The sequence below is a fragment of the Bidens hawaiensis genome, unplaced genomic scaffold (assembly GCF_021521415.1).
Source record: "Bidens hawaiensis isolate Kalapana, Puna unplaced genomic scaffold, B.hawaiensis_p1.1 tig00027790_1, whole genome shotgun sequence".
Taxonomy (NCBI): Eukaryota; Viridiplantae; Streptophyta; class Magnoliopsida; order Asterales; family Asteraceae; genus Bidens; species Bidens hawaiensis.
The window spans coordinates 145,893-159,867 of NW_027494509.1; the positions used below are offsets into that span (position 1 = coordinate 145,893).

The 13,975-nt window shown below is 38.5% G+C and overlaps 1 protein-coding gene across 1 annotated transcript; it reads right to left on the reverse strand.

The window, feature by feature from the left end:
* Positions 1-8,139: 8,139 nt before the first annotated feature.
* On the reverse strand, positions 8,140-11,757 carry LOC143575906 (putative receptor-like protein kinase At2g23200). Its single transcript, XM_077060152.1, has 2 exons — positions 9,561-11,757; positions 8,140-8,531 (listed from the first exon to the last, which is right to left on the reverse strand). Exons 1-2 carry the CDS (start codon positions 11,739-11,741, stop codon positions 8,250-8,252), a joined length of 2,463 nt encoding a protein of 820 aa, XP_076916267.1. The 5' UTR covers positions 11,742-11,757; the 3' UTR covers positions 8,140-8,249.
* Between the last annotated feature and the right edge of the window lie 2,218 nt (positions 11,758-13,975).

Consider the following 13,975-nt stretch of genomic DNA (forward strand, 5'->3'; position numbering starts at 1 on the left):
CACTTCTAACTGCTCGATCTCATCTTCCATGTCACCCATGATGATTAAATCATTAGCGTACAAAAATGTCAGCAACCTTTCTACCTTCTATTCGAACAAATAAACTAGTATCCGCATCGGTCGGTGTGAACCCATTATGTTCTAAAAATTCAACCATTTTTCCAAACCAGGCTCGAGGCAACTGTTTCAACCTGTACAATGCTTTCTTTAACTTGCACAAATATCCCGGTCGATCCATACACTTAAAACCTTCGGGCTGATCTATGTAGATTACATGATCCAGGTCTCCTTATAAAAACGCGTTGCTCACGTCCATCTGCCATAGGTTCATCCTTTACTTGCTTCTATGGCCAGTATAACCCGAACAGTTGTGAGTTTAGCCATGGGAGCAAATGTCTCTTCATAGTCGATACCAAACTGTTGGGAGAAACCTCGTGCAACCAAACGCGCTTTATACCTATCGATCGATCCATCTGTCTTTCGTTTAATTTTGTATACCCATTTACACGAAATCGCCTTTGTATCTCCTTGTTTCGGTACAAGCTCCCAAGTTTGGTTCGTTAATAAGGCATCTACTTCTTATTGCATGGCGATTTGCCACACTAGTTCTTTACTCGCCTGATCAAAACATTCCGGTTCAGTTTCTTCTTTAGTTTGTGCAACAGCCACATTTGCATACCGCAAATTTTGTTTTCAATTCCGGTTTGATCTCCTGACTCCATCTTCTTCAAGTGAATCCTTGGTCGTCTCAATTATTGACGGTTGTGTAATGTTGACACTAGTTTCCCAAGGGTTATTCCTTGGCGGTGAGTTACGCGGTCCCATTGCTACTTCATCTTCCATCACGGTGCCAACCCCGTCAAACTTTAACACGGTATATGATTCTAATTCATCTTTTAGTTAGTTTGAATCAGGTAATGATTCTTGGTTTATTGACCACCATGCCGACGCCTCATCGAAAATTACATGTCTTGACACGTAACACTTCCCCGTCGAAGGGTCAAAACATCTCCAACTTTTTCGTTCATTATCATACCCTACGAAAATACACCTTATTGCCTTTTTCTCCAACTTGTGTCTCAAATGGCTTGGTATAAAAATGTAACACACACAACCAAACACACGAAAATGGCTAACATTCGGTTTTTGATAAAACAACTTTTCAAACGGTGATATGTACTGCATTTTTTGTTGTGGGAGACGATTACTTACATACACTACCGTCTTCATAGCTTTAGCCCAAAAACGCCCCCGCACGTTTTTTTATGTATCATACTTCCTGACAAATCCTGAAGATATCGGTTCTTGCGTTCCGAAACACCGTTTTTCTGCGGGGTATTTGAACATGTGAGTTGTCCTTTGATCTTGTGTTCTTTAAGATAGTCATTAAACTCTCTTGTTGTGTACTCGCTCCCGTTATTCGATCTTAGACATTGAATCGAATACTTGACATCTCTCACCGATTCATATTTGAATTCTTCAAACTTTGTGAACGCCTCCGACTTTTCTTTCATGAAGTAAACCCAAACGTACCTAGAGAAATCATCAATAAATGTTATCATATATTTCATACCTGATAACGAGGCTAGCTTAACGGGCCTAAACACATCCGAATGGATGAGTTCCAATGGCTTTGATGACTTGCGGTTTGAGCTCTCGAAAGGGCTGTTCGTGCGCTTTCCCATATTGGCAGCCTCCACACACCACATCTTTATATATACTACTTTGGTAACCCAATCGCTAGGCTTCTATTCATCATTATTTCGAGTCAATTATATCTCACATGGCTTAACCTTTGATGCCACATATTTGCATTTTGATTTGATTTTGCCTTTTCAACATAGGCCATTTTGGCCAATAAAACATATACTATTTCAACCCTTCTTCCTTGTACTACGGGTTTAGACGACGTTTCAAACTTGTCATGAATTTTTACATCATTTGGCCCAAATAAGACGTACCTTCCTGATGCGGTGATTTGAGGTACTGATAAAATATTCTTCTTCATCCCCGATACATGAAACACATTATTTAACATTAGTTCTTGCTTTCTTCCGGGCACAATCGTGTATCGCCTAATTGAGCAATATTATGACAGGAATTGTCGGCGATCACTACATCTTTGTTTCCTTCATACTTTACCAGGTTCTTCAGTTGACTTTTCTCACCCGTCATGTGGTTCGAGCACCCCGAGTCAGCTATCCATTCTACCTTTCCTTTAACATTAGTTCTTACTTTCCTTCCGGGCACAATCGTGTATCGCCTACATGAGCAATATTATGATAGGAATTGTCGGCGATCACTACATTTTTGTTTCCTTCATACTTTACTTGGTTCTTCAGTTGACTTTTCTCACCCGTCATGTGGTTCGAGCACCCCAAGTCAACTATCCATTCTACCTTTCCTTTTTTCTTTTCTTCAGTTGTTGCATTTAATGCTAGTACCATTTCAACAGTGGCACAGTATGCCTCGACATCCCAAGCAACCTCTTCTTGGGTTGCAGCAACATTGCTTTCCTCATTCAATGATGTTCTACAATATTTAGTCATGTGGCCTCGCTGTCCACACTTCTGGCAATTATACGGGAACCGTTTCTATGGCTTCTTGTTTCTTTTATCGAAACCCCGATCATTCGATTCCTTTTCTTGATTCTGATTCGATTTCCGTCACTCCTGTTTCTTGGCCCGCTTACCATAATTCTTCTAACCAGACCATTTATTTGACCTGAACTTACCTTTATCGCGATCTGCATAAAGAGCCGTGTCTTCGGCTTTTATTGATCCTCTAATCGACGTATCCGCCATTTGCTTGGCTAAAGACTCTTGCCCGGCCATCAGATTTTCAAACTCAACCAAGGATGGTTGAGTTGGCCATCCTTGTATGGCAGTAACAAAAATTCTATACTCGGGTTTTAAACCCGTGTATGATGACTCGCTTCATTCTCGGTTCCCCGGTTCTTGCCTCCGGATCCAACTCCCCGATTTCTCTACACAAGGTCTTCACCTTATGAAAATATTGTGGTATCGTTAATTCTTTTTGGTTTACAGACAACAATTCATACTCAAGAATTGTGAACCCGCATCATTCTTCTTGGAAAACAGGGCTACCAAGGCAACCCATGCCTGGTTAGGTGTTTGAAGGTTTCTTATGTGTTCTTGCATGGGCTAAATGCCAACCAGCGCCTAGATGATCTAAATGCGTGGGCAAGTGTGGCAAGAGGTAGCGGGAGCTGAATGATCGGGATATGCTCTTTGGATCCTCATTTCGTGGTAATTAAAACACCGTCTACATCTTCTAGATCTGCATCATATTTAGGTGCATAGGCTTGCAGGAGGAGGTATTGCTTAATGTTTACTTCTCTAATCAAAGTATTTTCACATATGTAATTATGCCTATGCCATCTTTAAATGGAATTACTATCCTATCAAAGGAATAGTTGTGTTTGATTGAAATGCATGTACTTATTACTATATTGTAGTGGAAATTAGATTACTTATAAGCACAAACCATTAGTAATGTTTGATTTGCTTTTAAGTTTCAAAAATTTAGTTTTAGTTATCATAAAAAAAATGTTACCAACGCTCTAGCCTTAAACCGAAAAAACCAAACATGAACACCCTTATTAACTAACATAAACCAATGTTTGTGGGTTTGATTTATTTACTAATAGTTTTTGCTCGTTACAGTTCTAATATTTTAACAATTTTTAGGTTAAAAAAGTTGTAGCTGAAATGGAAAAACTAGAAAATGAATGAAAGTGGAAATCAAGAAACAAGTTGAGAGAGCAAATGCAAGAACGGATTAAATGGAAAGGGATTGCAAGGAATTTGAAGAAAGGAGGAAAAACAATTTGAGGAGTTTACGAGAAGGTCTTAGCCTATGGTAGTAATTAGTTTAGGATTCTTTTTTTTCCCATCTTCTATGTTACCAATGGTGGTTTTGTAATGAAAACAAGTTTTGAATCTATTTATTGTTTCGGTTAACGTTATACAAGCATGTTTTAACTTTATGTTATTGTGTTTGTTTAATTTTACAAAATCATGTTTTGAATTTCTTTTATTATCCATTTCTCAGCAGAATAAAATTTTAGTTTTTTTTATTACTAAAAATGTGTTAGAAATGTGTAGGAAAGATGAAAACTAAAAATTAATGCTTTGTAGGAAATGCGTAGGAAAGATATAAAATAGAAAGAAAAACAAAACTTATACTTCCGTTAGAAATGTGTAGTAAACACTTATAAATTCTATCAGAACTGTGTAGGAAGCTTGAAGATAAAAAAAATCTTCTCGTCAGAAATGTGTAGGAAAGTAAACTTCGTGTGGGGCTAATAGTTTTCATTTACCATCTCATGGAAAACCCTTTTCGCTCCGCTTGGCCTTATCTCTCTCTCTAGGGGTATTTTAGTGATAGGTTCTATAGGAACTGGACGATCTTATTTTGTCAAACACCTAGAGAAAAACTCCTATCTTCCTTTCAATAATACTATTGTGCCATACCATTATGGAAGAAGATTAGGCCAAAATGTGGACTTTTGCCAGAATAAAAAAATGGATTTACTTCCTTTTGGTATTTTGGCCAAAATACCTTGACTCCTCGATACTCAATCAAATCCTCTTCGTTGATGATTAAATTCAGTTCTCTAGTCTCATATTTAGCAAGTCCCGAGCTCTTTCTTATATATCGAGGATCATCGAAATAAGCAAGAATACTATTTCTAAGGAGAATACCATTCTTGGGACTTCAATTGCTATACCTGAAGAAGGTATTAGTTGGTTCTCGCCTTCTTGAATTGTGTCGAGTGGGATGATGACTGTATTTCTTCTCTTCTTTGCCAATAAATCAGAAATGCGTAGGAACACTTTTCCGACGAGGGTTATTGCTACCGTAGTTTTCCATCGGAAATGCGTAGAAAAACAGTGTTTCCTACGCATTTCCGAGGAAAGTGGCGTAGGAAACACCCCAGTTTTCTAGTAGTGAGTGTTCAGTTTGTTTTTATTCAACAGGTTTGTCATATGAACCATAAACCAAACCGCTCATTACGGTTTTAGTATTTTCAAACCGACCTACCAACACCTTTTCTAAAAAACCTAATCGTGAAACCATACATGTGATCGGTATGGTCGGTTTCATGTTTTTAAACCAAACCATGAACACCAGGATATTAAATATTCTTAAGGATTTGAAAATTATCTATGGCTTGCCAATTAAACTCTTTCATGATAAAGGTCCGGCTACTCTATAGCTACTAACCCTATTTTTTTGTAATAGTACAAAACACATTGAGATAGAACTACATTTTATTAGGAAACGAAAAAGATTATGGCTGATATTTAAAAGTTGAAAAAATTAGTTCAGTTTCTTTTGTTCGAATGTCTCCAACTCGCTTCTGAATGCCAGTAAGAGCTTGGAGGACAAATGCCCTCACTACGTTCTTATTCTTCTTGGCCATAACCGCCCTTGTTGCATATTAAATGGCTTTCCAAATCCCTCGAACATTCACTACGGCCTCTATTTTGATCGCCCATCGCTCTTTCTGTTTCACTTCTTTAGAACACTCCATTATGCTTGGAACACACCATTACATTTCCTCGACAGACCTTTAAGTTTTCTTGACACCCCACGTTCCTGCTCCTTTTTTTCTATTCGCCTGTTGTTGTTGTATTTCGTTGCTCAATTGCACGACAGCCAGACATCGTCTCGGTAGTCTGTTATCTCTTCCTTTCTTCTCCTTGTCGTCACCGCTGTGGTCGACCAATCTCTACAATAAACCTTTTCATGACTAGATCGTTTCTTTTTTTACTGCATTTTAAATGACGAAAAACACCGCAATATTAATCGATTTTTGACATGCTTCTAATAATTGATGATTTTTTTAGTATGCTGAGATTAATCAACCAAGACTAGTTGCTGTTGACAACAACATGTTGTCTTTTACTATTGCAGAAAAAGTTGTTGTTCTTGGTCTTATTGCTTGATATTCTGATTTTGGAATGAGACATAAACTTAGTTTGTTGTTGTCCAGATTGTCGGTTGCTGCCACACCTTTTAAGGCTGGAATCTTACCTTGCTTTTTGGTTAGTGTTTGAACTAAGTGATTACAATAACTTGGTTTTATCAACCATGTTGCAATGTTCTTCAGCTGCTTTTGATGTTTGATGGTTGGGTCTAAGTTGTGTATTTTATTGTGTTAATTGTTTTGTTTTCTTAAGCTTTTAGTGTAAACTGTGGTATTTCAAGTGTTCTTTGGTATATTAGGTATGTGAACATTAAAGATACTAATAGGAGGCTTTCCATGCATGCTTAGACGTTTGGGGGAGTTCAAAAGTGTTTTGCACACATTTAGAAATAAAACGGGCATATCTCGAGCTAGACAATGAGTTACGGGACTCATAATATATGAAATTTGGGTTTCTCAATGAGACATATCTGAATATGAGGTTATCTTTGCTCACGCCACATGAACAGACGGTGATAAATCCTTCATGCTACGCGAAGGACATAAAAAACGCGAAAAAACCCTAATCGTTGATATATGTTGTTTTCAGCCCTCATTCGAGGTATCATTCAATACAGAGGCTGTTGACGACCTAGGGGCAATTTTACACCATCTCGAAGCTCTTAGAATGTTGATTCTTCCATGCTTCCACTAATGTAACACATAATCGAGCTGTTCATCATGCAAAGACTAGGCTAAACCATTTGTGACCATTTTATATGTATGGTTTGTGTTTAAACTGAATGTACCTGTGTTTCTTGTCTAGAATTGGATTGAATGAGTTTTTAATTTAGCTAAATGTGCCAGTGTTTCTTGTCTAGGGTTTGTGTTTAAACTGAATGTACCTGTGTTTCTTGTCTAGGGTTTGTGTTTAAACTGAATGTACCTTAGATTTCTTAAACAATTGTTTATCTAGGATTCTAGTTTATCATTAATTGATTGGTTGTGTTCATCAACATCTAGGATTAAGTTCTTTGAACAGTTACCTTTAATCATTGATTTACTTGGACTCTTATATTAACAAACAGGTAATTAGGTAGACCGAGTTCAGTTATGTCAATTTATCGGATTAGGTTCTCGGAATCAGCATGATCAAACTACCGTGTCTAGTAATTGCTTATTTATCTTTACTATCGAGTCATGTCTATGTGATTGTCTAATTGATATGATTCATAGTAGTTCAGTTTATTAATGCATAACCTGAAACCTAAAGTGTTGCCACCTTTCTCTTACATCGTTTATAAACAAAATTTAATTGTGTTTTCATTTAATAAGTCACCATTTAAATTGTTTGACATCGTCTGTCCGTTTTAGTTAATTAATTAGTAAACAATGAATTTGAACTGCAGTTTCCTTTGATTCTCTGGGGAGACGATCTTACTTTTCCGTACTAGTTATAGATATTTAAATCTTATAAACACTTGTTTTTTATTAGAGCACAATATTTGCATCAATGTTGATCGAGATGTTGGTTGTGGTCTTGTTATTTGATTCTGATCAATAAGTTTTTCAGTATTTGGCTTTGATCGAGTAGGATTTAGCTTAATCAATGGCTTCGGTTGTTCCTTGCTGATCTATGGCTTCTAGAACTGTTTTTTTCTTTTTGTGTTTTGGTTGTGTGATGACCAATTGTTGGAAATACAACACCGAAAACTAGGGGTGCAGAAGTTTTGAATTTAACTTTGACTCTCTTCTTATTAATAAAACTCAGAAGAAAAAAAAACGGGTGACAGACCAAAATATATACTGAAGATCATAACTCAACACAATCCTAGTCTAATACGAAATATGACAAATTAGACTGATTTATCACTTTATTTAATATTTTAAATCTTCTTTTCTTTTTCACGGTATCATAGTTTCCTAACCATGACATCGATGGTGGTGCTAATTTGGTCTACGTGGCCGGCGGATTCGTGCAAACATCATCCCGTACGCCTGAAAGTTACATGTTCGTTCGGTGGAAGTTGAAATTTCCAAGTTTATTTTTAACATATTGACTTTTCAAGTGTTTATTGCACATATTAGGATTATCCCTAAAAATGTTGGGCTAGTGTTTTGTCTTTCAAAGATTACAGTGTCAATTGTTTGACCTCGAAAGGAAAATTGGCACTAATGTTTCTAATAGAATTGGGAGTTAGATGGCATTCACACATACATACATGCATACAAGATTGAAGACTAAAATGCTAATCTTGTATGACAAACATACAAGATTAAAGATAATTAACAACTCTAAAAACCTAGATATTTACTATCGAGCTTCATCCATCTTCAACTGGGAAAACACTTGACTCTCACTTGGGAAACTTGTATCAATCACTTGAGAATCATCATCGTTACATTTAGAAGGCAAGCGATCAATCGTCGACATCGACAACTGCAACGATGTGTTCATGGTGCTATCATCATATGGCTCTTTATCCACCACCATTTGTTGAAGCTTCAACGCGTATTCCAAGTCCCATAGCACATCGATCATACTTGGCCTCTCGTCTCCCGTGTTCTTTAGACACCTCTCAACCGTTTCCACATACTTCGGGGGTGTTTGTTTTTTCTTCAAACATCTTCAAGGGAGCTAATGTCTGCAGGCGCGCAGACATTACCCTTGAAGACTGTTTGTTTTTTTTCTTAAAACAGATCTGAAGTTATCTTCTTTCATCTTAAAAGAAAAGCAAGGAAATCTTGCTTAAAACATCTTCACAAAAAAACCTTTGCAGCCACCCTCTCATCCACTGCTCCTACCACCGTCCGCCAACACCACCACCCACCGTACGCCGCCACCACCACCCCCGTACCCCGCCGCCACCGTCCACCACCATCCACCGCCACCACCACCGTCCACCACCCACCATCCATCACCACCACCGTCCACCACCCACCATCCATCACCACCACCGTCCGCCACCACCACCACCATCCATCACCGCCACCACCACCATCCATCACCCACCACCACCACCATCCATCACCGCCACCACCACCACCATCCATCACCGCCACCACCACCGTCCACCACCCACCATCCATCACCACCACCGTCCACCACCCACCATCCATCACCACCACCGTCCGCCACCACCACCACCATCCATCACCACCACCGTCCACCACCCACCATCCATCACCACCACCATCCATCACCACCACCACCATCCATCACCGCCACCACCACCATCCATCACCCACCACCACCACCATCCATCACCACCACCGTCCACCACCAACCAAAACCATCCATCACCACCACCCATTGTCCACCACCACCATCCACCGCCACTACCCACCGTCCGCCGCCACTACCACCATCCACCACCACCACCTTCCACCACCCACCAAAACCAAATCGGCATGGCAAGCAAAGACTAAAAACTAGATGTAACTTGAATAAATGACTTCTATCTTGTGAGATAAGTTTGACAGTTATGCAGACAGTATCAGCTTATAAAAACAAACAGTCTTATATTTTCAGCTTGCAGATCTTCAGACCACATCTTCAGTTGCAGACATGAAAACAGATGAAATCAGCTTGCAGACAGTTTATGTCTGCAAAAACAAACAGCACCTTCCTTAACGAGTTCGGGTTTATCTGATCCACAATATAAGGGTCAATTATCTTTTCCACCATCCCATCTTTTATACGTTTGAGCGCCCAATCAGCCAAATTTGCTTCCTTTTGAGGAAGTGTGTTATCCAGTGCTGGTCTTGCACACAACACTTCTAGTAAAACGACTCCAAAAGAGTAAACATCTGATTTTTGAGTCAATTTCATGCAACTTATGTATTCGGGATCCAAATAACCAAAACTCCCTTTTATATCCATCACACTTTCCTCCAAGTTACCCAACCGTGATATCCCAAAATCAGCCACTTTTGCTATATAGTTTTCGTTAAGCAAGATGTTTGTTGACTTAACGTCACGATGAATTATCCCCGCATCTGACCCCGTGTGAAGGTAATGTAATCCTCGAGTAGCACTAATGCAGATCTCAAGCCTCTTACTCCACGAGAGCTTCACAACATCTTTATTCGTGTCATATAAATGATCTTGAAGCGTACCCTTTTCCATATATTCATACACGAGTATCATCTCTGATCTCTCGTCACAGTACCCAATTAAAGTAACTAGATGTTGGTGTCGTATTTTCGACAAGACCATAATTTCTGTCACAAACTCTGGCCAACCCTGCCCGTGTCCTATCTCGCCTCGTTTAACTGCAACCGTCTTTCCATCAGGAAGAGTTCCCCTATAGACCTTCCCAAAACCGCCTTTTCCAATCACCAACTTCTCATCAAAATTATTAGTCGCTTGCAATATATCGGAAAACCGGAACTGAAGGTTGAGATTCAAATTAGGAATTGGTGACATGTTGTTAACAGTAAAGTCGATATTTATGCTCGTGTATGAACTCCGACCGTTCGATGGCATCGCATTAGATTCCGTTTTCGTCCCCACCATGGACTTCGTTTTCTTGTACTTAAACCCGATGAAGAAACCGATTAACAAAACAAACACCAATCCTGCAAGAACACATCCAACCACAATGTACACTTTCTTGTTGTTCTTCCCATTGTTCCCAATATCAACTACACCCGAACCCTTCAGTAACTCCATGATCTCAAGTCCGTTGAGTAACACAGGTTGGCTGATGTTAGGAATCGATCCAATACTAACATTTACAAACCCGGAATCAACAGAATCCACCACAAAATCATGATAAAAGGGAATTTGCATTGCTCCCACAGTATCACCCGGTTTAATCGGCTCCCCATATTGGCCGTAAATAAAGAAATTGAAGGCGTCATTAGGATCATTAAGGCCTGTGCTATTAATGTCACAAAAATGAGCTCGAACAAGGTACATAGCGCTCTTATTAACCATAAAACTCCATGTTATATTATTCACCGACGACGAATTAGGCTTCAATCTTTTGGCTGTATTGTAAACATCAGCAGGAGCATCAAAACGGGTTGCCCAACCATCATAATTAACCGAGCCTGTTACATTTTCGGCTGGCTCACTTTTGATGATGAAGGGATCATCTGGTATCCAGGTTCTTCTTAAAGTGTCACGTTCTGTGTCAATGCTCTGACCACCAACGTTAATTCTATAGACCGGGTTGAAAGCATAATATGATGATATGCTACCAATATCACCAATTTTTCCCAAGGGTGATACATGAGTTGAAGTGGTATCATGCACGAAGAGGTCAGACGGTGTTACGAAAGCTTCAATGGCGTTTATAAACGCGGGAGATGAGCCACTGGAGGGCGTGAATTCGATTGTGAACTTTCGTTCTTCTCCAATCGGGATTATAAAGTTTTTTATTACAGTAGAGTTTCCCACATTAAAATTGGATAACAGAAGGAACCCAGAAACCGAAACATCGAATTCGGAATCAGACAATTCGATTCCATTGTAAAAGAAAGGAGAAAAATGAAGGTTTACCATCACGAAAGTGTTGTTTTGGTCCGCTTCGAGCTCGTAGGATGATTTCTTTGTGAAAACTCTTGCTGTTTGGTAGATATCCGAAACCGGGTTGTTATTTACCGCTTTGCTGCCTTTAGAGAATTTAAAGGTAGGACGGTTTTCGTCTCCGATGAATATTTTCCCAGTGAAGTCTATATCAGAGTTTGATCCACAGTTAATGAAGTAGTTGTTTGGTAAGGTGTATTGAGACTGTGAGGAAACAAGTGAGAGAGCATGGAAAAGGATGATGAGAGGGAAAGAAAGAGTGGATTCCATTGAAGCAGGTGAAGAAATAATAATAATTGGTTCTAATGAAATAATAACAATTAATATAATAATAATTGGTTTGAAGGTGATTCAGTGTACAAGAGGAAGAAGACAGCTTTTAGAAAGGTAGTTGACGAAGACCTTTTGAGGACGAGGATCAAGTGGCCTAAACGGATTGATGAACAACAACAAAAGTCAAGTTGCAAGATTTTTGTTTTTATTTGTTTTATTTTTCACTAGACAAATGATTAACGTTATAATTTTTGTTTATGTTTATGATGATGACATAGATGTTTACTTAATTGTATTTATTTAGAAATTTTGTATTTATATATATAAACATATAAAGTTGCTACTTAGTTCAAAGCTTGATAGAAGTCACTTAACTCAATATTGTCGGTAAATACATTTAAATAAAAATATTATATATAACACTGAAATACATAAGTTATTAACCTATGTGATTGTTAATATAAACACATTATGATCAATTAAATAAAGTCTCTTTTAGAAAGGGGCATGCTATACACAAGTTATATTCAAGTTAATTCTATACCGTTTGTAGCTATACAAATGTTATCTCCAAGTTAATTCCATACGGTTTTTCTAATGGTCATTTGAAGATTCATAAAACAGTTACTATGTTGAAAATATGTTATTTAAACATCAGCTAGTAATTTACCCCGAGCATTGCGGCGGGTTCTAGACGTGGGTAAGCATGTAAAAAGAATTAGCAACGGTTAAACAATATTTTTGACAGTTTATGGTGTCGCAAAATGCAACATTATAATTCTGTTGTTAGTAGTTACATGTTATAACGTTCCCAGCTCGTCTCCGTCACTATCTCTATAATTCACTAAAAATAACTAGATTTTTCTCTCATGTTTTAATTGTAAAATATTTTTATATATTTATCATTACAGTTTTCTTTTCCTCTACTCACAACCAATTCAACCAATATCAAAAATTAAATGGGGGCAAATAAAGTTTTTCTAAATTTACAAACAATCAGTAACTTTTCTTTGCTTGCAAGCACTCAAAACCCAATCCTTTAATCTCTCTCTCTCTCTCTCTCTAATATTTGTCATTCTTCTTCATCCTCATCTTCTTCGTTGGGAGGTCCTGGCACTTAGAGGTGCACAAATCGGTTTTTTTAAAAAAACCGGTTCGGTTATTAACCGGACCGGTTTTTTTCGTCCTGGAAAAAAACCGGTTCGGTTAATAACCGGACCGGTTAATAACCGGTTTTTGTGCATGAAAACCATAACCGGTCAAACCGGTTACGACCGGTTTGTGAACCGGTTAGAACCGGTTAATAAACCGGTTTTTTTATTAACCGGTTTTTTAATAACCGGTCTAACCGGTTAACCGGTTTTTTTTTTTTTTTTTTTTTTTAAAATAACCATTATTTTTTCACAGTATAAACAAACCGGTAACTACAAGGCAAACCGGTAACTACAAGTATTAAATCGTTATCGCATATTCGTAACTCAAAAATACATAACTTTCATTTATAGCTTTTACATTAAAAATACAAACATTAAATCGTTATCGCATATTCGTAACTCAAAAATACAAACATTAAAGAATGCTTAGACACGATTACATTAACAACTTGCTGTTTCTTACTCATTATTTTCATCACTACCCGATCCCGAGCTATTCCTTAGGTAATCGTCGTACGCGGCTTCTTCATCGGTCATTGGTTGAGTGTGTCCTTGATTGACCTCGTCTTCATACAAGCCCGCCTCATAGTCCATTTCCCCCTCGAGTGAGCGTTGATGTTGTGCCCTATCTAAAGCGTCCAAGTAATCCTTGTAGCAAATAGACATCTCTACAGCTGGTGGAGTGAGTCGAGTCCTCCTAATCGATATAACCCTGCCAGAAACAGAAAAAGCAGACTCCGAAGCTACCGTGGAAGCTTGGACCGTTAGTAAATCTTTGGCCATGGCGGCGAGGATCGGAAACTCATCCTCCTTACCTCTCCACCAAGCCAGCAAATCAAGACTTCTAAATTCATCAGGAGTTATGTGTTTCACAAAGTTGGTACCACCATACCTTCCAAGTTCACTGCTTGGGGTGTTTACCTTTTGACGTTTACCGGCGTCTTCCCAAATCATGTAGTACATCCCCATTTCAAGGTCGGTTTGGGATTGGGATTGGGCAACAGCTCTTAACGAGTCATGAATTTGGGAAGACGACCCGTATTTTGTAAGGTAAACATCATACATGTTAGACAAGGT